This window comes from Mastomys coucha, unplaced genomic scaffold (assembly GCF_008632895.1).
Source record: "Mastomys coucha isolate ucsf_1 unplaced genomic scaffold, UCSF_Mcou_1 pScaffold21, whole genome shotgun sequence".
Classification (NCBI taxonomy): domain Eukaryota; kingdom Metazoa; phylum Chordata; class Mammalia; order Rodentia; family Muridae; genus Mastomys; species Mastomys coucha.
The window spans coordinates 100,310,304-100,334,710 of NW_022196904.1; the positions used below are offsets into that span (position 1 = coordinate 100,310,304).

Genomic DNA, 24,407 nt, shown 5'->3' on the forward strand with positions numbered 1-24,407 from the left:
GGCATGAGAGACAGGCACATACGAGGTAGATAATGTGAAGGCAGAGAGAAGAGAGGCATCTATTTGCTAAGGAACACTTACCCGAGCCTCTGGAAGCTGGGAGAGAGCCACCTCATGGTAAAATGCTAGTTTTCTGTTAAGCCACTTCAGACTATGGCACTGTATTCCAGAGGCCACAAGAAGCCATTGCTTCGTAATTCAACGAGAGAGCCAAACAGGCCTCAGGACTGGAAACAGGCAAGCAAGTGCCATGGGGGAAGGGCAGTGGGTAGCCTGGAGAGGAGACTTGGTGACTTCAGGAGAAGGTGGTGTAGATTAGTCTGTCAGTGGATGACACTTAGGACTCAAATAACATCTTCTGAGGCAAAGCCTGTCCCAGGTGCCAGCTCACACGGAAGAAGCAGGGAAGGACCTGCCCTCAGGATGGGAGCCTGAGGGTCCAGGGCCCTACTCTGAGTCGAACCTGGCGCATGTCTCATGCATACATTGTACTCAGAGGCCCCTTAAGATCCTGACCTCAGCACCACAGAACCTGACCTTACTAGGTAGTAGAGTCTTTATGAAGTTCATCAAATTTCATGATCTGTAGGGCTTTAAAAGTTTTTTTTTTTTTTTCTCAAGAACATGAAGAAGAAAGAGCATTGAAGACACATGTTATGCTACCAGACTCCAACTCCAGAGGAACCAGGCCCAGCTCATTCCAGGGAACAAAATGACTGTGAAGACCTTTCTTAATCAATAATATTTTATTGCCAGTTATAAATATTTTCCATTTGTCCCCTATTTACAATTGTAAAATAGTTCAGGATATTATACCCTCACCCACCTCTCTGCATCTCTCTATAAACTCCATGAAAATTGAATAGGAAATAAAAAGCTCTTTTGTGGGGGAGGCCACCCACTTGGCTCCCCCTCTCAGATTCCAAGCAGCCCCACGTGACAGCAGGCGACATTGCAGCTGATGCTACACAGTAGCAAAGCAGTGGCTGGTGGTGCCTGTGGAGGAGGGTCAGGACACCAGGCTCCTCAGGACATTGGTGATAGTCCAGTGTTGTCCCGAGCACTTCTGCAGCACCAGCTGGAAACCAAACTCCATGTCGCTGTTCTCTTGCAGCTCCAGGCAGCGCTTGGACTTGCGGTTCTGGATGGAGCCTCCCTGGGAGCCAGACAGAAAGAGCATCAGAGGCTATAGAGGTAACCAGGTAGATCCACAGCTCCATGCTTGGGGAGTAGCTTCACCAGTTTAGATGGCTTGGGCACTAGCATTCCAATGGCCTCAGATACCCTCAGCTCCTGTGTATTGATTGAGCTTAGATGTATGCTTCAGTTTCCCCATCAGACCCCAGTTCTTTGTAGAGGTAGAGATATCCCTTCCTCATTCTGTCTACCATTTGGAGCTGTGGCACACTGCTTGGCTCCTATAGCTAGTTCCTAGTCAGGGGGCTGGCCCCTGCTGTGAGAAATCTCATTCTTAGGGCCTCTCCATGATCAACCTGCATCTGAGCACCTCCCAGCCTAGGGACTTGCTCCTAAGGCCATCCCAAGGATCATGAGAGTTGTGAGTGTTGGTCTCAAGAACACTCATGTCCTTGGATATTACCTATTTATTTGGCCATTAGGCTCTCAGGTCCTGAGCACCTATGGATCTCCCATACAACTGATATTCTGGATGGTTTTGTAGCCACAAATACTCAGCTTATGTCCAAAAGCCCCTGAAGGAAGTGGTGTTCTCAAAAGCATCTATCTAGCATCCCAGCTGAGATCCTGCACACGGGGGATTGGGGAGGGCCGTGCTCAGAGACTATTGGCTCTGAGCCTGATGAGAGCCTGGGATGTCTTAGGATCTGTCATCACCTTGCTTGTGCTCAGCTGGACTTGGGTTTTAAGCAGTCAGAGTTACTTGAGCAATGATGATCCCAAGAGTAGGCACTATCTGCCAGACTCACCTAGCACAAGAAACCCACTCATCCCATGATCCCCATCTTGGTAGTAACCAGGTGTTTGTGTGGGAAATTGCTTGAGTTTCCCATACTCATCCAACTCCTCCTCATCCAGTTAGATACCAAGGATTGTCAAATCTATTTCCCTTGTGCCTTGTGACTATTCCAAATCCCTCTTCTGTCATGGCTTAGGCCCCTGTCATCTGACTTCTTCACAATCCTAATGATTGGTGACCATGTTGACATGCATGCTCAGCCTCAAAACACCCCAGTGCTGAAGGCCATCATGGCTCAGGGCTGCTTATCTCTCCAGCCTCCTCATCTCCATCCCTCCCCTGGCCCTGTACCATACCCCATCTTCTTCCAGATTTCTGGCCTATGTGCACCTTAGTATCTGGGACTCCTCTATACAGTTCTGTGGCAGGTTGAGCCAAAGCTGCACCTCAAAACCCAGATCCTTTCCACCTCCTACCCAGAATTTCAGCCACTTCCTCCAGGGTACCCATCTGGCATGGTGTTTTTTTTTTTTTGTATCCTGTATTTGTCTCCAGCTCGTGCCAGGAGTGCACTGTATAAAGGAGACATAGCAAGCCTCTTCAGTAAGGAGCTCATTCCAAGATGGCCACAACCATCCCCATGGCAACCAACTGCCAGCCTTTCCACAGAACATGAAGGCATACGTCTGAGATCTACCTAGGAAATGGCTTATGTCTATTATAGTTGAACATGTGTACTCCATGACCTAACAATTCCATGCCTGGGCTGATATCAAATTGGAATGTGTGCATGAAAGACACATACGTAAAGGCTTTTGGAAACATGATGCAAATGCTCCAAAGTTGGGACAACCCAAACACCCATCAAGAATAGACAGATGAAAAACTCACAGTCTATTTATATAGTAGAATACTAAATGGCAATGAAAAGTAGTCATAAGTACAATGTTGAGCTAAAGAAGCCAGACAAAAGGATAAACATAATTGTCTGATAAACTTTCCACTGGGTCAAGTAAAACAGATGTTAAAGTCAGGACAGTAGTCACCTAATGGGATAGAGAGTGTAAAAGGTGGAAGGAGATAAAGGGGCATTCTGGGATACGGTACCATACTATTTCCTGACCTGGGTGATGGCTTTGTTTTTAATTTGAACAAGAATTTTGTATGCTTTTCTCTACATGTGTTAACTTTCAATTAGAAAAAAAAAAAAAAGTTAAGTGGCTGGAGAGGTAGCTCGGCTGTTAAGAGCTGATCTTCTAGAGGATGTGGGCTCCATTCTCAGCCCCACATGGAAGGTCACAAATGTATGTAACTTCAGCTCTAAGGGACCAGATGCCCTCTTTTGGCCTGCAAGCCCCATGCTTGCGTGTGGTACACATACATGCAGGCAAAACACCTATATACACAAAATAAAAATAAATAAATCTGTAAGAGAAACAACTATTAAATGAACATTCTAGCTCCCCTAGAAAATACTTTATAGATCAGGTAAGGAAGGCAGGGAAGAGGAGCTGGGGGTAGAGAGTGTAGGGTAGATGTGCGAATGTCTGGGAGGGGTACAGATTCGTCATTCCTGTTGTGTAGGTGATGGCCCAGTAGATCATGCAAGCCATGTTATGAGCATGCAGGTGACTAGTATGGGCCCCTCCCCCTGCACTCTACTCTACACCCAAGCCCCTCAGCTGGGGAGAACTATAACTCACTATCTCAAGAGAAGAAAAACAACAGAAGCAAGAGGGGAGGGGCATTGTGCCCCCTTGCAGCTCAGGTACAGGCTCTGAGGCCAGAGGAGGGATTGGTCTCCAAATCCCAACCCCCTCATCCCCTATGTTACAGGACCCTCTGCAGGTCAGCCTTCTCTGTTACTTGCAGACTGAACAGCCTCTGTACTCAGCCATAGTGCCACTGGCTTTTCTACTGTGCCTGGCACCTCCAGGGAGGAAGAATATCCCCTCCCCAGCAAGAGCTGTTCCTCACAGCCACCTTTCTCAGAGCATCGCCTTCCCACAATACTCTTGGTCAGAGGATCTTAGGGGACATACCATTCCCCTCAGGCTTTCACTCAGGGCATGTTCTTTTTCACATTTTCCCTTCCATGATTTTCCACAGTCCCCTTTCCTAGTGCCTTATGCAGTAACCTTGCATTAGTTCTCCATTCTGGCTCTTTGAATAAGCTCCAGTTAGCTTGTGCTGATCAGAATGAGGTTGGGACTGCCTCACACTGGACAACAGGCTTCTTCAACATGGCCCAGGATTTGCACTTTTGTGGCCACACCTTGCTCTTGTACTATGCTGGAATAGCCATAGAGGACACTTCAAACTGTCCTCATTGAACTTATCTCCCTTAAGTCACCATCCTGCCCTTCAAAGGCTGGACTCTGGGGGGCCCAGAAGCATCCAATAACACTTGCTCCAAGCAAGGCCCCTTGCTTGTACTCACTGTACTGCCAGCCCCAGTTCCCATAGCATCTATGTAAATCTGGCGGCCCCCAAACCTGAGCATATCTGTTGTCCCATGACAGGCTGAGCCCTATTATTTGTTCACAGTTCTAAAGTGGTACTGTGGTCAGCTGACCTTATCTCTTCACCTCATCAGGCAGGCTGCGTGTCCTGCCACTGGAGATGGGGATAGAGCTCAGGCAAGGAATCAGGACCAGCCCAGCTCTCTAAGTCCAAGGTCTGCCTCATTTTAGGCCTGAGGCAGAGACTGGAGAGCACTGACTTCAGAGATTCTCAATTCTGCTCTACTTCTGCTGCAGAGACTTGGGCAAGCCTCCTTCCGGCCACCCCTCCCCACTTTACTTGTCTATAGGACTAAGGAATGATTCTTGGTTGAGCAGATGGGCTGATGGGAGACCTGTTTCTCAGCCGTAATACAGCACATACACACAGGAGGGTGTTCAGGGCAACAGCATGGGAGAGGGGTCATGGAAATGGGGCTGGACCAAGCTCCATCCATTAGGTTGCAGATTTTGGCTTCTCAGCACATCTCCAGGGCCAAAACCAGGCCCTGCCAACAGTGAGGCTGGGCTGCTTCATATCTCCCAGGCCCCCAGAGCTTGGAAAACATTGTGGAAGAGAGACAACTGCAGCCTCTCCTTTCCCGACAGCCACGGCTGCTGTTCAGGCCTTCCTTGGGCACCTTCTCAAGGCAAGAGAGTGAGGAAGGAATAGAAGATTCAGATATGTAAAGCTGACATTTCCCAGGCCCTGACCTGCCCCAACCCAACCCATGTGCTCAGCACCCCGCAGACAGCCCACATGTGATCATGGGGTAGAAATAGCCAGTGTGGCCTTCCAGAAGGGTGTGGAAGAAATGATTCAGGTCAAAGAGCAGGAATGGGGGTGGGAAGAGGGAATACCACTTGACTGCTTGACTGGCTGTGTATGAGGCCAGGAGCTCTTTCCTCAGCAGAAAGAGCTCTGTGAACAAAGTGAGCAGCCCCCACTGCTTCCAGGAACCATGCTTGGGGGATAGGATACAGCCTGACCATCTTTGGTGGCAGCTAGCACCAGCGTTGGGCACGGCCCTCCTCCTCAGAACATGGCTTCTCTCATGGAACAAACGCCAGGCATTTTCCTGCCACTCACCAGGTTTGCAAGAAGTCTTGATTCCTTTTCCTCAGAGCTTCCTCGCCCTAGGAAGCAGCCTGGGGTCTGTGTCCTGACCTGCAGATTCTGCACTGGAACTAAAGTTATTTGCCACTTTCCTCTCGTGTTCCCTGAATAATCTTATGAGTTTCTTACAACATCCCCACCTCCCAGAGGGGGAGATAGTAGGAGCCCTCATTCTGTAGAACTGGAGGCTGAGGGCCTGAGAGGCTGGGAGACTTTCAAGATTCCATTTAGAGGGCAGCTGGGACCCCAGGGAACCTTCCCCATTCCCTGTTCTCCACTAGATAAGTAACCAGCAAACCTTACCACCCTCCACCACTACACACACACACACACATACACACACACACACACACACACACACACACACACACACACATGCCTATCTCTGTGTAGTAGCTAGAATGGAGGTGTTGGCAGGACTCAGTGCTGGAATAGAGGAAGATGTCTCAGTGAATTCAAGGAGGTTTGGTCTGTTCCCTTTGAGGCTTCTCTGAAGGGACATTATTCATACATCCTCCTGCCACTGCCAAATATTTAATGAGCATCTACTGAGGGTCATGCCCACTTCACAGCTGCTGCAATGTATGCATGACTGAGAAAGAGAAGGCTTTTTTTGTTCTGTGGCAACTGAGCTCTTGAGGGAGAGCTGGAAGCAGATTCCAGCAAGAAGAAGAGCTGATGAGGCTATGCCCCAAATCATGGGGCTCAGCCGGAGGCTTGGGCAAGCTGGGGCAGAAGATGGCTGCCAGCTGAAAGAGGTGGTGAGGGAGATCCTCTACTAAAGGTGAGACCTGAGAAGAAACATAGCAGGAGAGAGATGGCCATCTAGGGGCAGGTCCAAGGTCCTAATGAAAAGCTCCAGAGGCAGGGATGGGCTCAGGGTGAGACTCAGAGAACTTTTGGAGTGTGTTTATGCAAAGGCAGAAAAAGCATTGTTAAAAGGGGGAGATGAGGCACAGGAGTGAGAGTGGGGCCTCCAAACTCTGGCTTTGATCTAAGAGGCAGAGCTAATACTTCCTAGGTCTGATCCACATACTAAGCAGGCCACCCTGGATTCTGGGCTGGGCTAAGTGTGAAGGAAAGGAGGCTGGGACATGTGCTAGCTGACTCTTGTCCTAATCCCTGCGGCTCAGCCTGCAGCTCTGGTGCTGGGGCTGGAAGCTGAGCTCTGAGCCTTTTTCTCTCCATGTAGGGCCCTGCTGCTTGTTTGGTTTACCAGTCCAGTCCTCAAAATTATTTGTGTAATACTTACAACTACGGGATCTACAAACACACAATACTTTTAATTAAAGAATTTAAATAAGGGCAATTAAACCTGGCAGGAGAGAAGCCGCAGAACACAGAGGGCTTAATTGGAATGGAAACCAAATTAAATATGGAAGAAGCCATTAAAAACCAAATCGGAAGTTGAACATATAGGATGAAGAATACTAATAATGGTTCCTAGAGCCAGTCCCTACTGTTGTCTCGTTTTTTTCCTTTCGGGTCCCTCTAAAGGAGTAACTACAAAGGTCCCAAGCAGAAAAAAGGAAGAAAGGACTCTTTCTCAGGACTTAGTCATGTGACCTTGGGAGTGACCATGTGCCTGGGAAGTGGCTGAGCCATTCTGGGCTTCTGTCTATCATCTCATTTACCATCTTGGACCACTCAAGATCTTAGCACAGAGGACTATGGATACTGGGACATGCAGAAGTCATCATCCATGCAACCCTCAGGCACAGACCTCTCTATCATAGATTTCCCCGCAGGTATGTCGGATGGTGGCTAGGTGTGGGTCAGGTAGCATTAAAGAAAGTATCCCAGCACTACTTGGAAGGCACATGCTGGGCTGTCTTCCTCACTGTAGCTCTGAGAGGTAGAGATGATTTTCTTTTTTAATTTCATAAAACTAGAGACTGATGCTGAGAGGTTCTGTGCTGGCTCAGAGTCTCCTGGTTAGCAAGTGTTCGGATCAGGATTGAAGCCCAGGGGTCATCCACTGGAGAGGAGAATCACCAGAGTGCTCGGGAAACTCAACCACTACCCAGCTTTCAGATTCAGAAGGTCTCAGACATGACATGAAAATGTCCCAAGTGCTGTCCTAATGACAGTGCTGGTATGGGTCCAGCTTTCAAGGCTCAACAGCATCTGTGACCCTGTTTAGGAAAGGCCCGGCTTGCGCCCATGGGAAGAGCTTCTGGGATGCCTGGGATGGCTTTCCTTGTAGTGGGATGTACATCTGAAGTCAAGGTGTAACAGATCCTAGATCCCGGATTCACAGACTTCTGCTTTCTTGAGAGCTCCTACTCCACCTTCCTTGTTAATGAATTTTCCAAAAGGCAAGCAGCCCTGTGGGTCCTGGGCTTTAAGCTCAGCAAGTGGAGGAGTTTCTGGGTTAAGTACTTAATGATTGGTAATCAAATACTTCAAAGCTTGGGCAGGACTTTAGGCCTAGTTACAGAAACCCCAAGATTAGGCGTCTTGTAGAGTAAAGTGGTGTGTGTGTGTGTAGTATGAATATTCAGCACTTACTGTGTTCAATATGCACTTCAGTGTTTTCTTCCTTCCAGGGGCTCTCCCAAGCCTAAGTGGAATTCTATCTGGGACTTGCTGTGGGAGGCCACTGACTGAAGATGGGTATTTCCAACATTAAGTAAGCAAGGACAGGTAGAAAAGGGTACAAAGACACAAGTGGGTGGAGAGCTGCCAAGATGGCTGTGATCCTGTCCATCTACACATGCCTGACCAGCAGGGAGACCCCAGCCTCAAATTCCCATTCACAGGTTTTCTGGACAAAGACAGAGCCATCCCGGTGTATGAACTCTTGAGAGAGCATCCCCTTGTCTGACTTCTATAACTACTTAACTTGTCTGTACCTCAGTTTCCTCATGTCTGCAGGTGCCTCATAGCCCTGCCATGGTTTCAAAGTGTTACTTATAAAAGGTTAGCATAGTGCCTAGCATGTTATAAACACTATATAAATATTTGATTCTTTTTAAAATCCCATGCAGTTCGGGGGAGCTGAGCAATCACATCTGCCCCTGGCCCTGGTCGCTGCAGGAAGAGAAGGAAAAAGAAAGTGCTGATTGCTCTAATTTTAAAAATAACTAAGAAAACAGGCTCTAAACAAAGCTTTTTTAGTCGCTGGGAACTGGACAGTCCCACTCGCACCCTTTCCTATGACCTGGAAATGAAAAGCTGCTTTGTGCCAGAGCCGTAATGAAACACCCGATGATAGCCCTATTTTTTTTTTTTTTTTTTCAGCACAGAAGGTTCTCAAAGCTGGATGTGCTGACAGTGCTTGAGGCAGAGCTGGGGAAAGTCCAGGGCTCCTCCTCGCCTGAGTGGAGGACACTCGGGCAAGGTTAGAAGTGCCTCTGGGAAATGCACCTGCAGATAGCTTTTGTTTTTACAGAAGAATATCTGTCTCCTATCAGGTTATCACACTAGACCCCAGAAGGCAGAACCATCCTGAATAGGCGAGCTGGGCTGTCCCCAGACATCTTCTCATGCTCCCTAAAGCTCCTCTTTCCTGGCACCCACAGACACCTTTGCTCTTATTGACATTCCTTCCAAGAATGAAGCAAGTCGGGGCTGGGAAGTGGGCCTTTCTCCACATAACCTCGGATTCTCAGCGGTATCAATACTTCTACGAAGAGCTGGCAGTTGGGGTTGGCTAGCCTAAAGTACAAGCTACAGAGCCTGACAAAATTTCCTCTTTCAGAACACATTCAAACCAATTTGTACTCCACTCCATGGAATATGAACATCTGCTTAATATAAAAGATTTTTTCCACACTAGTCACAAATCACAAATCTGGTTATAGGAAGAATCTCTCTCTCTCTCTCTCTCTCTCTCTCTCTCTCTCTCTCTCTCTCTCACACACACACACACACACACGCACACACACACGCACATGCACACAAATACATACACATATATAAAATATGTTTTGCATGCTTCTAAGGATAGTAAATAAGGCCAATGAAAGTAAGATTTTGTTTGTCTTCAGGCGCACATTCAGTTCAAGATCTGGTGATCAGGAGGCCTCTAAGATTCATACATTTGTCTTAAAGGACCCTTCCATTTGATCAACAGCACACTGTATGTCTGTACTGGTTGTATTTTTGTCAACTTGACACAAACCTAGGCATATATGGGAAGAAGTAGTACCAACTGAGAAACTGCACCCATTACATTGGCCTGTAGACAAGACTGTGGTGCATTTTCTTGATTAATGGTTAATATGGGAAGGCCTGGTCCAGTGTGGATGGTGCCACCACTATGCAAGTGGTCTTGATTTGTATAAGAAAGCAAGCTGGACAAGCCATGAGGAGCGAGCCAGTAAGCAGTGTTCCTCATGGACTCTGCATCAATTTTTGCCTCTAGGTTCCCACTTGAGTTCCTGCTCACTTCACTCAGTGATGGACTATGATTTGGCTGTGTAAGCCAAATTAACCTTTTCCTCCACAAGTTGCTTTTGGTGGGTGTTTTATCATAGTAGTAGAGAGGCACAGTAGGACAGAGTCCACTTTGTCTCAGGCTTTCTGTTCTCTGGTGGAGATGCCTAAAGCATGAGAGACATTTCTGTTATCCATGCTTCCAGACACTTGAAGAAAGTAGCTCTGGGGTGGAATGTCATCATTCCTCAAGGTAACAGCCACTATTCCATCATGTAAAGGGGGAGGGTTCCTAAAATGTGATGAAGACCCTCATTTAAGTTTGGCTTATTCTTGGTGTGTAGTGTTTTGCTTTGGGCTGGTCCAGTGGGACTTGTAGATGGCACACAAAGCTTAAGGTCTCCAGTCTAACTTCAGTAGCTTAGACCAGTAGAGCTTCAGGTCCAGGAAGCATGCCCGACCATTCAGGGAAGGGACCAACCTCATGGACACCTCTGACCATGGTCACGAATTTTCTCTCTCTGATCTGCAGAGCTCCATTGGAGAAGCTTGCTCCTCTCTGCATTTGCCAGTCTTGAGACTCTAGAATGAGGAGCTCAGAGCCTCTTGTCATATTTCTGGCCTTCAGCACGCCTGTCCCTTTCACTGCCACTCACAAGCATATGAGGGCTGTAGGGAAGCTGGAACTTAGAGGACACAATTCACAGCAGCCTTCTCAGGTTGTCCCGGCAATGTCTCACAGAGGTGACTCTAGCACCAGGTTAACTACCAGCAGCCACAGAGGGGGTCAGGGTTGGGGCAGCCTTGGCAGACTATTCTTTGCTCTACTGATGTCCTTCTGGTGACACAGTATCTGCTGCTTCCTTCTCCTTTTCCTGGTCTATAGGTCCAAAACACCAAAACACCTCTTTCACTAATGCTATACCCCAGAGTTTTAGAATGTCCTTCAAATCCTAGGCTGAGGGGAACTCTCAGAAGACTGGAAGCTGTACACTTAATTAATAGGAATTTATAATACCAGGAGATAGGCAGTTTGGGGATTTCTTTAATGGGTCTGGGGATTAGGAGTTAGAAAATGCGTAGAAAGCAACAAATATCTACTATTTCCCATGTTAAGGAGGTTTCAGTGTGTGGAATGAAGTGATGGCTATTTGAAGAGGAGGCACCTTACAAACTTTTCTTCAAATCCAGAGCTAGGGGTCATTACGGATTATTAATATATCCTACTCTGACTCTTGCCCAGCCACTATCACTAATCAATCGCTGTGACCAATAGAGCATTGATATGTCTCACAAAGTCCTCCCAACAGCTCTCTCCATGGCTACAAATCTTCCCAGCTATCCAAGGGATGATGAGACAGCCTCTTCCTTACCTGACCCCTGCCTCTAGCCTTTCCTCTTCTACTCTACCCAGCTGCCATGGGTATCTTCCTGATCTCACCAGGGATACTACTATGGTTTAGACAAGGTTTGTCTTCTTGCAGTGACATATGTGTCCTGGCAATGGTAGTGTTGCAGTGATGGGGACTTTAAGAGGTGAGGCCTATTTGGAGGTCCTTAGGTCACTGAGGACCTTGCCCACTGTGGAACCCTTGTGTTGGTTCTCATGAAAACCTGTTGTTACCAAAGGTAGCCTGAGCTCCATTTTATTGGGAGCTCCCATCTCTAGCTATGGTGATGCCACACCCTTCAGGAGGCCATCAATAGAGCTGAGTTGACCAAGAACTGTGAATTCAACAATTTCTTCTCACTATAGTAATGGAAATTAACTGCCACAGCTTAAGAGCTTCCCTAGACCCTCCCTTTGCTTGGTGAAATCTAGGGTGTGGACACACACACACACACACACACACACACACACACACACACGGTGCACCTGCTCCATTACACACTAAACTGTACACACGCCACACAGTAGATAGAGCTTTTGAAAGGATGCTCAGTTTTGTTGTGTCTTTGCCTAGGTGGAGCTTCTGTTTGGGGAGCATTCTTCCCTTCTGACATCTAGGAACTATTTATATGAGCTCTCAACAGCCTGATCAAACAAATCACATACATTCGTGCATTCTTGAGTTCTGCACACGAAGCCAGTCACCCTGGGCTTCCAGAGCTCTGTTCAGTCCTGGGTTTCTACTCTCATCAGCCCGTTTTGTTGTGTGTTTACACGCCCACAAGCTCTTCGAGGGCAGAGGCCATGTCTGATTCATGTCTGCATCCCCCTGCCAAACCCCTGTGCTCAATAAATGTTTGATGAACGACTGAAAGAAAGAATGTTCATCATCAGAAAATTGCTCATCAGAGCCCTGTACATCAGCGTTGCCAGGATATGTTTTCATCAAATGTGGTTTCAGAATGTCAGCGTCTCAGTTCAGCCAGAAGCATTGGAAATTCAGAAGGGCTTGGAGAGGTTAGAGGGGCACACACTATTTGTTAAACAGAAAAGCAAGGTATGAAATGGAACAGAGATATGCAAATGTGTGTGTGTGTGTATAAAACCTAGAAGAATACCACTGATTTACTTTAAAATTAATTCAGGGTATCTGTGAAGTTTAATTGTCCCCAGGAGAATAAATAATGCATACTATGAAACCAGAAAAGAGATTCCAAATGCACCCTGAGAAATCTCCCTCCTGCTCAGCTACTGCAGCTGAACACTCTAGTTGGTCAGGTCACTGCATAATTTGCAAAGATTAAAATATGTTACAAGAAAATTAGTCTGAGCACAAGATGATGTATGTGCGTGTATGCATGTCATAAGACAGAGCCTCTCTCACTGACCCTGGTGCCCATTGGTTCAGCCAGGCTGGCTAGTCTCCCAGCTCTGGGATTACAAGCCTACACCATTACACTCATTTGTTTGTTTGTTTTTATGCCTGTACTGAGTGTCGAACTTAGGTCTTCGTCCTTGTGATGCAAGCGTTTTACTAACTGAGCGATCTCCTAAGCTTAAAAACAGGACTTTAATCATTTAAGAGGTTCCAGGCTTGCTTTAGCCTTGTGAGCAGTAACCCTTTGTCAGTGAGCAGTGGATGGATGGATTCCAGGTCTCCTGCTAAATATCGATCATTGTTACAGCAAACAAAAATTGCACATCTAGTCATTATTGAATAGTGAATGAGAAGGAGCTGTGCTGGGTTTGCAAACAGGAATTTAGAGATATTCCTTCCAAACAGTTCCATTTGGTTGAGAGATCAGAGATGTGGTTGCCAGAGCACCTGGAGAGTTTTAATTAGACATGTGCTAAAGTGGCAAACACTGCCTCGCCCCCCAGAGTGCTACACAGCAGCACTATCTGCTTGGCTGGTCAATGAGTCCATTCAGGTAGGAGTCCTGTGGGGCTACCTGATCAAGACTACATTCTGAAATGGAGGAAGGAGAGCTCTCACTGGGAGACAGTTTTGTCTTAAGGTTGAGGCTCATAGACAGACTGACAGACAGAGCTGTCAACCTGCTGTTTCCAGAGTTGCTTTTCAAAGCCTGAAAAGGGATCTGGGAGACTAGGTGAGACAAAAATAGTCATACTTGGGTGATGCCAAGTCCCCAAGGCCCAGTACACCCTTCTGGGACATGCTCACCTACACTGGGGCTCAGCCACACCTGTAAACAAAATTAGCCTAAGGATTAAAGTCTGAGACCCTTGGGTCAGTCTCAGATGCTGCCTGGGAAGTGGCGTTGAGGCAGACCAGGATCCTGAGGGCCCCCAAGGTCAGGGTGCAGAGAGAGTTGAGAATATCTAACTTTCAAACTGAATTTTAGTCTCCTGCTAACTCTTCATCCTGTCTCTTTCTCTTTCTTGAAACTTCTAACCCAGCTCCCCAGTCTCCACCAGAGAGGGCTTTGAAAGCCCAGACTTCAATGTGTCCTGGGGCTGTACAGCCTCCCACTTCCTTGTCCTCCAGGCTCAGGCCACTCAGTAGAGTATTGACTCTGAGTAAGTTTTGATGGCTCAGCTTTTGGCTCATGCTGTTTCCTCTATCAGATGGAACACTTGCAATGTTCCAGTACCCTAGCTTCTGAAAAGCCACCAGTCCTGTCCCACTCGTTTCTAAACTTCCCGAGCCATTCCAGGGCAAACCTTGGGTCCCAGCAGGCCTATCAGAATGCATCAGGAGTGGCTTCCATGGACTGTGGAATGACTGTCAAAGGCACTGAAGTCTCAGGCATGAATCTGCTTTCATCCTACCAAAGTCAGCCTCACCTACTCCCCAGGGAATAGCTTCCCCTCTTTTTGTCCCTAACCTATAAGCTTGCTGTGTTCCTAGCCTGGGGCAGGAAACCACAGCTATAGTTTCCACACACCCAGACCCCAGAATCTTCCTCAACCACACCATGCTGAGCCTCTTCTGCCTGTGAACTTGAAGGAAGGAAGCTCCATTCTGTGTTCCTTTGGGACACATGGCTAGCAGGGGACAGGGACAAGTATCTTTCCAGGTACAGTGCTGAGCAGCAACAGGACATGCCTGGGGAACCTAGGGTTTCAACAGGATATAACGTAGGAAGAAACAAATGTCATACCCCAGCCTTCCAAGGGGCCACTTTCAATGTCATGCCAGGATCAGAAGTATAAAAGGGACTTTCAGGGTGTTTTATGAGGAGCATTGGGCATGGTGCATATTGCTAGCTGCTATTCCTACTGGAAGTGAGGCATGACAATGGTTGGTAAGGCGCCATGATGGAGACTGACAAAGTCTCTCATCCCTGTTTCTTTTCATTGAATCCTTCACACTTTGCAAGCCTACACTCAGACCTGCCAAAGCACTCTCTACCTGCCTGTGAGAACTCGCTTGGTTCCCTATAAGCCACCCTTCTGGCTCCTGCTCTCATTCCTAGTCTCTAAGTAGTAATTCAATCAAAGTCGGCCTCACCCACGACAACATCTTTCTTCCTTATGGCAGAAGCAACAGGCTGGAAGGTTTGAATGATGGGCTTCAGCGACTTAGTCTCCTGGATGTTGACAGTCCCTTCTGCCCTCACCTGACTCTGCTCAGGTCCCCAGGTACCCTGGAGTTCTAGGACCACATGGGTTCCCTCACATCCTGTAACAATCAGCTGCCTTGCCATCTAGGAGGCCAGCACTCCCATCCATAGGCAGATGACCCTAACAGCAGACATCCTGTGGTGGGGAGCTCTTGTGGCAGAGTCCATTGAAAACTTGGTGTTTGAATTCAGGAATGCTATTCCATAATGAGAGATACAGTGGCCAAGAGAAGGTAAAATGTTAAATGTGAGCCTCCAAATTGATGGGGACCAGGGAAAGGACGCTCTGTGGTCACTGATATGGGGACTGCCCTTTACAAATGGTCCAGACACCGCCCTGAGGAGGAGCCTCATCTCGACAGTGACTTCTACCTGGGAGAACTGCCAGTGCAGCTTCATCCTCTTGGCCTTGGCGTAACTGCACTCGATGAGTCGTGGCCGGCTGTTGACGTCCACCAGACACCGGTTGTCATCGTCATCAACAGTAGGGCTCAGGACACCCACGTGGATCTGCTGGCTGCTTGTGTAGTACACATTCTGAGGGGTGAAGAGAAGCGGCAAAAGGTCAAAGGTCAATGGCCAGAGACATGGAGGTTAAGTGACCATTGTCACCAGCTAACTGGCAAAGCGTCTGTGGTGAGGAGAGATCCCTGACTTTTATATCCAGTGACTTGCAGACATTCAACTGGGACAGTGAACAGCAAGAAACCCTTTCAACCTTTAATCCAGGAGAGCATTTGGTCTACATGTAGAGTGGAGACAAAACTTTCAAGAAATAAAACTTGCCCTCACTGCTCGGCACACTCCATTTTCTATTCTATTCTTGCATTGAAAAACATTGGCCATAACCTTTTAAATTGATTTTACCACCCACAGCTTTGAAAGTACCTCTTGAATCCATTATGTGCAGACTCACTGACTTCCTTCATAAATATTTTGTGCCAGATACTGCATTTGGCCAGGAGACACAAAGCACAAAGGCTCAGGCCTTGCCTTTGGGGAACATCCAGTATTGGGGGGCTGGGAAGTAAAAGACAGAGAATTTCCATCTCGACTAAGACTGTACGCAGCAGGGGCTAGTAAGTGTTGTAAAGAGGCAGATGTACTTTTAGCCTTGAGGTTTACTGGGAAGCCTGAGGTCTGCCCTCCTGAGCAATGAGGACTCATAGCTAAGGCTGGCTTACTACACTGAAGGGATGCTGACAAGGGAATGAAGCTGCAGAGACAAGCCTCAGCAACTCAGGGATCTGTCTCAGATAGTCATACAATACATGCCCTGCTTCCAGCAATGAGTGTATCACAACATGTGAAGTACCATCCACCGGGGAAGCTCACTGGAGTCTCAGCACCAAGATTTCTACTAAGGCAGCCTTGGCCAGAGATTTACAAAGTTGCCTCTTTTTTCCCCTCCTACTCTGCTCTTCCATCAATTCATTAGCAAACTGACAATTAGTAAAACCCAACTAGAGGCCAACGAACACAGGAGCTCATTGAAGTCTACCACAGAGCAGCCTCCCTCAGTAGGAAGAAGTACGTGGAGACAGAGGGGCAAACTTATGACCCAATCTAGTCCTCTAATGTCATCTTACAGTTCATCAGCTTAGTAAATCCAGGGATGAAGACATCAAAATCACCAGCCTTACTGACTTCTCCCATTTCAGGGCAAAGGATGATGATGACCAAAGTTCTAAGCAGAGGTAAAAGGTGCCACACCCAGCGCAACATGACGATGGAACCAGAACATAAGAGACAAGGATGCTTTGTCAAGCTAGCCATGGTTGATATATGAATTTCTAGTGTGAGCCCAAGGACGTTCACTCTATGGCCTGGGTTTCTTGGCTGTACCAAGAAAACCTGAGAACCAGTTGAGAATTCTCGTTTATTGGAGTTGAGGAAGAATTTGGTAGGTAGGATTTAGAAGCTTCGACAGTTGTGCAGTTAAGCACCACATCCATCCATCCATCCATCCATCCATCCATCCATCCATCCAAATAAGAAATCAATTGTCAAGTTGAGTTCTGGGTATACAGAAGTGGGGAAACTGTAGTTCTGGTATGGCCAACGCATATCTAAATCTAGGAGACTAGCTGGGATGGTCAATCTTTTCTGACAACTGGATGGGATTTAGAATTACCTAGAGGGGTGCACTTCTGGGTGTGTCTGTGATGGAGTTCCCAGGGAGGCTTAATTAGGGAGGAAGACACTCCCTGGAATTCCAGGCTGAGAGAAAAAGAGACAGCAGGCTGAGCAGCAGCTTCCCCCTCTCTGCTTCTTGACTGTGGGCAGGATGACCACTTGCTTCATGTTTCCTTGGTCATGCTGGCTGTGCCCTGACAAGCTGTAACCTCATACCAGGAGCCACAGTTAACTTTCATTCCTTGAGTTTTTTTTGTTTGTTTGTTTGTTTTGTTTTTGTTTTTGTTTTTTCAAGACAGGGTTTCTATGTATAGCCCTGGCTGTACTGGAACTCACTCTGTAGACCAGGCTGGCCTCGAACTCAGAAATCCACCTGCCTCTGCCTCCTAAGTGCGCCACCACGACCCGACCTCCTTGATTTGTTTCTTGCCAGGCTTTTTGTTACAATAACAAAAGAATAATGAACAAGCCAGTCTTACACCAAGAAGCAATGTCACTAAGTCTACTGCCATGGCACATGAGTTACCCCCGCCCCTCTCTGGCTTGCTCAACCCTTCCACCTTTGAGCCAGAAACAAAAAGTCATCAGCTCCCAAGGCCTTCCCTGTATGTGCAAAAGTACACAGCCTCAGCCTGCCACTTGTGCTTTCTCCAGAGAGAAAGACAGCTGTTTAGGTCCCTAAGACTAAAGTCAGATGATCTCAGGACAGGGGAGCTCTCAATGGTCACTGTGGAAACCAGGATCTAGGCTCAGAAGCATGACCTGCAAAAGAAGGATGGCCAGAGACCAGTCACTTCTCTCCCTTCCTACCTCCTGTCACCAGGGCCTCCTGTCTCATCTCCAGGGCGGGGTCCACAGACACAAATTGGCCATGCAGGCAATAGCTGAAATCAGTTTTATCCACTTAGCTGCTCTAAAGTGCCTGGGGAGATGCTTTGAGAGGTATGTGTGCACTTACTCGCTGCTACAGCTGTCACCAGAGCTGATTATTGCTCCCGAGTCTCAGAAGATCATGATGAGGACAGACAGTTGTTTGTCATTTAAAAAGCCAACAATCAGTGGAAGCAGGAAGCAGGCGGATCACAGAGACTTGGCAAGGGACTTGGCAAGGGAGACTCCCTCCAGTCTTCCCTTGGACATCTCAGAAGCCCAGCCAGGAGCACACTGAATCAATAAATGGCCTGAACACATAAAATAGGGAATGGTTTTGTGCAAGATACCCCTTGTTCAATACCCACAGGCTCAGTAAGCAGGGCCATGCTTCCAGAGCAATGAGGGGCTTTGAAAGTTGAAGCAATAAGTGATTTAGAGCTATGGTCTCCAATGTGGGTTAAGGGGTAGTTCTGCTTACCAGGGCTCATTTGGGATGCCTGAACAGAAACTTTGTAGTTATGACTTAGAGAAGGAGAGGTTCCTGGCACCCAGGGGTAGAATACACAGCAGCTCTTAGTAAAGTTAAATGGCCTGGCTCAAAATCTCAGGAGTATCCTTGTCAGGAGTCCCTGGTTTTGACTGCTAATTGTCAAGCTGAAATGCCTGTGGTTGTACTATACCAGATCAGAAGGGGCTCACTCCATCTATCTCATTTAACCCCAATAGGGCTATGGGTCAGGCCCAGGGCTTGAGTACCCCATATCCACAGCTGGGAACACAGTGTTTCAGAGCTTTAAAAGGATTTTACAATATCAGCCTATACTTTCATAATGGATTATCTTGGAGGTAGAACCTAAGCCTAAATATTTGAGAGGAACTAAATATTTATGATTCATACATACTCTATTCACATAGTCTAAAGGCAACTCTATACATAACTACTTCTCATAGAAGGCCAGGCTTGGGATTTTCTGTGTGAGTGCTCAAAAGTTTCACATCAGTCTCTGAGAGACTGAACCACCAACCAAAGAACATACGTGGGCTGGACCTAGGCCTCCCCACACATATGTAGCACATGTGAAGCTTGGTCTTCATGTGGGTCCTGAACAACTGGAGTAGGGGCCATCCCAAAAGCCTGTCTGTGGAATGTTCTTCTAGCTGAGCTGTCTTGTCTGGTCTCAGTGGAAGAGGATGTGCCTAGCCTCATAGAGACTTGATGTGCCAGGGTGGGGGTATTCCCCCAGGAAGGCCCATCCACTCAGAGGAGAAGGGGAATGGAGAATGGTGTAAGGATTGTGGGAGGGGGTGGCTGGGAAGGGGCAGTGAGCAGGTCATAAAGTGAATTCATAAATAAATAAAATAATAAAATAAAATTTTTAAAAAGTTTCAGATCATGAGGCATTTCAGATTTTGAATTGTGACCTGTATTGCCATTACTACCCATTGAACAGATGAAAGGCTGAGGCAGATTAAGTTATCTGAGAGGAACTAAATGATATGTCCAAAGTCCCACATCAGCGACTAGCAGCTAAGATTTAAACTGTAGCCTGACTTCTGAGCCAGGCTGAGGACCATTCACATCTCACATCTAGATTCCTGCGTCCCCTTGACCTCCAGTAAGTAGGCTGAAAGGTGCCAGAGAGTGTCAGGAGACTGGCTTCCACATGGTCCTGTGGAACTGTTGTGGTGTCTGGACTGTGTACTAGAGCATAGGAGAGCCCCCTTACTGAAAGACTAATACCACAGAATGGCCAGGAGTGCTGAGACAGCAGCATCCTGCCAGTAACTGTCAGAGGCAGAGGTGGGCTGTTATCCTGTCTGGATGTTTCACAAACCCCCAGGGGCATAAAAAAAAAACGATACCCTGACCACTCAGCTCCTCTCTAGCTGTAATGATGGATTGTACTCCTTCTCCGCTCAGCCCTGCACAGCTCAGCAGGGCTGCACACCTGACTGGCATTTTATTCTGGTGCTTGATGGGGAAAGAAAAATCACCTACAACCCCAAGAACAAACATCTGGGTCTCAGGTCTAACACGAGTGGTGCTATCACCTGCTTCAGGCCAGAGCCAGGAGCTACGATGGGCAGCTGAGCTGAAGACAGACATGGAGTCCACAGAGCCCTTGCTTGACAGCCATTGCTGTCCTCACAATTGCTGGACCACAGGACCAAGGTTAGGCAAAGAACTCCCCAAGGTGGGAGGATGGCTTTGCTTGAGTCCTTCACCTCTGACATGGCTGTACTCAGCAGGATGCATGGGGACCCTGATACCAGATGTCTTAGTTAGGATTTTACTGCTGTGAGCAGACATCATGACAAACGCAACTCTTATATGGACAACATTTAATTGGGCTGGCTTACAGGTTCAGAGGTTCAGTCTATTATCATTGGGGCGGGAGCATGGCAGCAACCAGGCAGGCATGATGGGGGAGGAGCTGAGAGTTCTACAACCTTGTTCCAAAGGCAAACAGAAGAAGACTGGCTCCCAGGCAGCTAGGATGAGAATCTTAAAGCCCATGCCCACAATGACATACCTACTCCAACAAGGCCACACCTCCTAATGGTGCTATGCCCTGGGGCCAAGCATACACAAACCATCACACCATAGTTCCCATCCTGTAGGTATGCAGGTGGGTCACAACATCCATCCTTCACAGCTTTCAAAGGTCACTGACTGGCAGGACTATCGGGGGGGGGGGGCAAGGAGTGGGGAGGAGCATAGGAATAGAGAAGGGAGAAGGGAGGAAAAAAATACCTCTTTTTGTGTGGGTTTATTAAGGCTTCTGCTAGATCTCTCCATGTTCAAGGTTACTTTCCATCTGTGAGGTCAGGGAAACGCTAAATGCAGTTTTAGGAAACAATCTGACAAGGTCTCAAGGAAGCCTCCTTTTCTTTTACTGCCTGGAGAATGTGCCCAGCTAGGTTAGATTCCTAACAGTTCAAGGCCTGCAGATATCTCCCTTCTGCAGCTGGAAACCCCATGGTCCTCTTGCTCCTCAGCAGCCCTGGGGTGGAGCCGAGACTCCATCTCTACCCAACACATCTCTCAGTGTGGTTGGCACAGCAGAACTTGGCTCCCAAGGGCCATTGCCAACTCTTCCCTTCAAAGCTATCTACAGCACAGTCAGAACTACTCCTACCAGCTACTCCCCACTGTGACCTGGGTATCAGACAGGTCTCTGAGGTCACCATGGGTAGGGGCCTGGGCCCTTCCCCTAAGCCTGTCTTGCAGATAGTTTTCTTTCTTATAATTCAGAGTCACCAGATATTTTGTTGGAACAAAAGTTTACAAAAAACTTTAAAAAAAAAAAGATTGACAGCAGTGCCAGGTTTGGAGGTGACTTCCTGTAGTCTCAGCACTCAGGAGACAGAGACAAGTGAACCTCTGTGAGTTCGAGGCCAGCTGGGGCTACCCAGTGAGACCTTGCAGGAGGCATCTCTCAGCAGAGCACCATGACTCAGCAAACCTTCCTTAGCTTTCGCCCCACCAACCAGAGTTTGCAAACACTAACTAAAAGGCTTCTCTTCTGTTTCCAGCCTTCCACCTTTTGTCATCCTTGGCCATGGCCAATCTGCAAGTCTTCCAGCCTTCACATCCCCATTTTCACACTTCATGCTGTAGCCTCTATGGAAGTTCTAGAACCCTCCACACAAAGCAGAAATCTGGGGTGAACATCCTTGATGACATATATTAGTCTGCTGCTGTGATAAGATATGCTGTCCCAGTAAGGAAGGACACAAAGAGTTATTTCATCTTCTCATTCCAGAGGGACAGAGTCCATAATGGCAGGGAAGGCACAGAGCAGGAGGCTGGCTGGTTACATTCTCATTGTCACACAGGAAGCAGAGGGAGGAGTAGAAAGGGAGGCAAAGTTATAAACCCTGAAAACTCACCCCTAGTACTTCCTGCAGCAAGGCTCCGCCTCTTAAAGGTTCCTAACTTCCCTCAAACAACACTGCTAACTGGGGACCAAATGTTCAAATGCATAAGCGTATGGGGAACATTTCTCATTCAGCTCACCACAAGACATAGACACTTATCTGGGCACAGCTTTAGTACTGGATTTCTTCCTCTCACTGGGCACAGGCATTGGAGCCTTGTCCCCCAACCCCTATTAGTGTTTCCTTGGCAACACTGTTGCTCTATGGATTCTGTGTCCTTGAAACATAAGGTATCTCAGAGACCTGTAGCCTCTGGCATGGAAGGATATTAGTGGTATTTGGCTGACACCCCCTGAGATTGGAGACGGGGTGGAATGGAAAAAAGGGAAAACCCACAGTGAGACGCTCCCCACAATACGTTTTAGAACCACGGGGGAGAAAATAACTTGAGTTTGGCTAGTCTTGGCATGACAGGGCTTAGGGTACACAAGACTCCTTAAGGCTATTTCTTTGGACATCTAGAAGGGCTAGTCTGAAGAATACCGAAGCCTGACACAGGTTGAAGAGCCAGCAATCTGTGGAGTGGGCCACATACCAGGGAGCCTCATGATAGCAAGAGTCAAAATGAGGTAACTGAGGGGAGGGTCAAACTGGGCAGGCCATCTAACAGAAAGATGACAAACGTGCCGTGTATGAGCCTGGAGGGTCCTTAAGATTCCAATGCCATCAAGCTAAGGGTCCCCACTCTTGCTGCACATCTTAATCATCTGGGAAGTGTAGTTAAAAGCTATGAGCTACTTGACGTGGGAATGGGGCTAGGCCTGGGGACTGCCATGGTTTGAGTGGGAAACATTTCCCGCAGGCACACATGCTTGAACAGTTGGCTCCCCAGCTGGTGGAATCTGCTCTAGAAGGCCTGGGAAATTTCGGGAGCTGGAGACTGTTAGAGAAAGTGGGTCACTGGAGGTAGGGCTTGAAAAAGGCCGGCCCCACTTCTCTGCTTCCGGTTTCCTGTTCCATAAAGCTATCATGAGTACTCCCGACCCCATGAATCTGCCATGCCTTCATCTCTACCAGGAATTATGTCCCTTTAACCTCCCTTGCTTAACAGTTTTCTGGTTCAGTGTCTGGTCACAGTGACAAGAAAAGTACCTAACAAAGGGATTATTCCAGAAGATTCTGGTGTGTATCCAAGATAGAAAAGCAGTTGCATTTAAGGAGACCCTGGGGAATGTAGACACAAAATGTAGGGGTGGCATGGTTTAGATGAAAATATGGAAACCCCTAAGTGTGGCCACAGGGTCTTCAGAGAAAGAGCAAGGCCCTGACAGGGACTAGGGTTACCACAGGAGGGCAGGTGACCTTACAGTGAGGAGGCTGCCCTCTCTGTGCCTGTGGTACCTCTGAGTCTGACTTTAGGTGAGTCAGGAAAGCTACAGGCAAGGAGCTAGAAAAGGTAGGGCTGGGGGAGGAGGGAGGACCTGGAGGCTTGCTTTACTTTATCTCAATTTATAGAGCAGTGCTGTGACATCCAGAAAATGTATTAGAAATGGGCTTTTTGTCCTATTTACCCAAGGATGAGCCATAGGCCTCTGCAGGCAGGGTGCACTGATTTAAAGGTTTGGTTATTGGTCATTAATCCCTTGACACAGAGGTTCATTACTGTGCTCAGGGCCACAGTGCACTGCCAATAAATCAGGAGTTGGGGGTGTGTCACCAACCTCAGCACCAAGTCCTTGCTGGGGAGAGAGGCATGTACAGGTCCCAGTGCTACCTCTCTAGGTAGCAGCCATGTGTAAGGCTTCTAACCCAGCACCCTCCCCCCAACCCCTAACTCATTTCTCCTGTGAATAGGTGACTTTAAGCTCACAAGTCCCCAAGTCTTATTGGGAAGAGGTTTGTAATGATGGATGATCTTGTTCAACTTGATGGTAGCCCCCTTCTAAAATGTCAGGCTCCCAAAGCAGAGAGGAGCTAGACATGTTCCTCCCTTGAGCTGATTCACCACTTGTAGCAAGATGGTTAGAATATTCTCCTGGTTAGGCTTGTAGCAGGGGACTGGTTAGAGTACAATGATGGCCCAGGGAGGCCAATGAGTGATGAGATTTGAGTACAGTCTAGAGTAGAATAATTTGCCCAGATTAAAGGCACAGAAGTATGCAGCATAGAATTCTATTGGGTGGTGAGGAGGGAGATGAGAAGAGTCATCCTGAAGACAGCATGCTGGTAGTGACTGGTGGCCTCACACTGTGCTCTGTTAATACATCTAAGGACTTTCTGGAATCTTTAGTGAAAATACCCATGGTGCCTAAAAAGCAATGCTGGGCTGCAGGCAACTTAGGAAGCACCTGCAGTTCTGTCTAGACTCTAGACAATGCCAACTGCATGTATGCAGAGCACCAGGGAGGACAGTGGAGCGGGTGGCTTTGAACTTGGGACTGAACATGGAGCTTGGTTGCTGCTTCTCACTGTGAACCCAGGAGAGTGGCCAGCTGGCATTGAAGCACTGTCACTGGGCTGGGATCATTAGCTTAGACAGTCAGAGTGCTCAAAATGGTCCCTCCTCCTCAGAGTACCCTTGAACCCTCCTCCAATGTTACATATC

The 24,407-nt window shown here is 47.7% G+C and overlaps 1 protein-coding gene across 1 annotated transcript in view; it reads right to left on the minus strand.

The window, feature by feature from the left end:
• Positions 1–727: 727 nt before the first annotated feature.
• The window catches only part of Galnt18 (polypeptide N-acetylgalactosaminyltransferase 18), a 305,010-nt gene continuing 281,330 nt past the window's right edge, over positions 728–24,407 (minus strand). The window contains exons 10-11 of the mRNA XM_031387885.1: positions 15,284–15,448; positions 728–1,156 (exon numbers count right to left, since the gene is read on the minus strand). Of these exons, the coding sequence (XP_031243745.1) occupies positions 1,010–1,156; positions 15,284–15,448 (312 nt within the window). The 3' untranslated portion in view covers positions 728–1,009. The remainder of the gene's footprint in view (positions 1,157–15,283; positions 15,449–24,407) is intronic.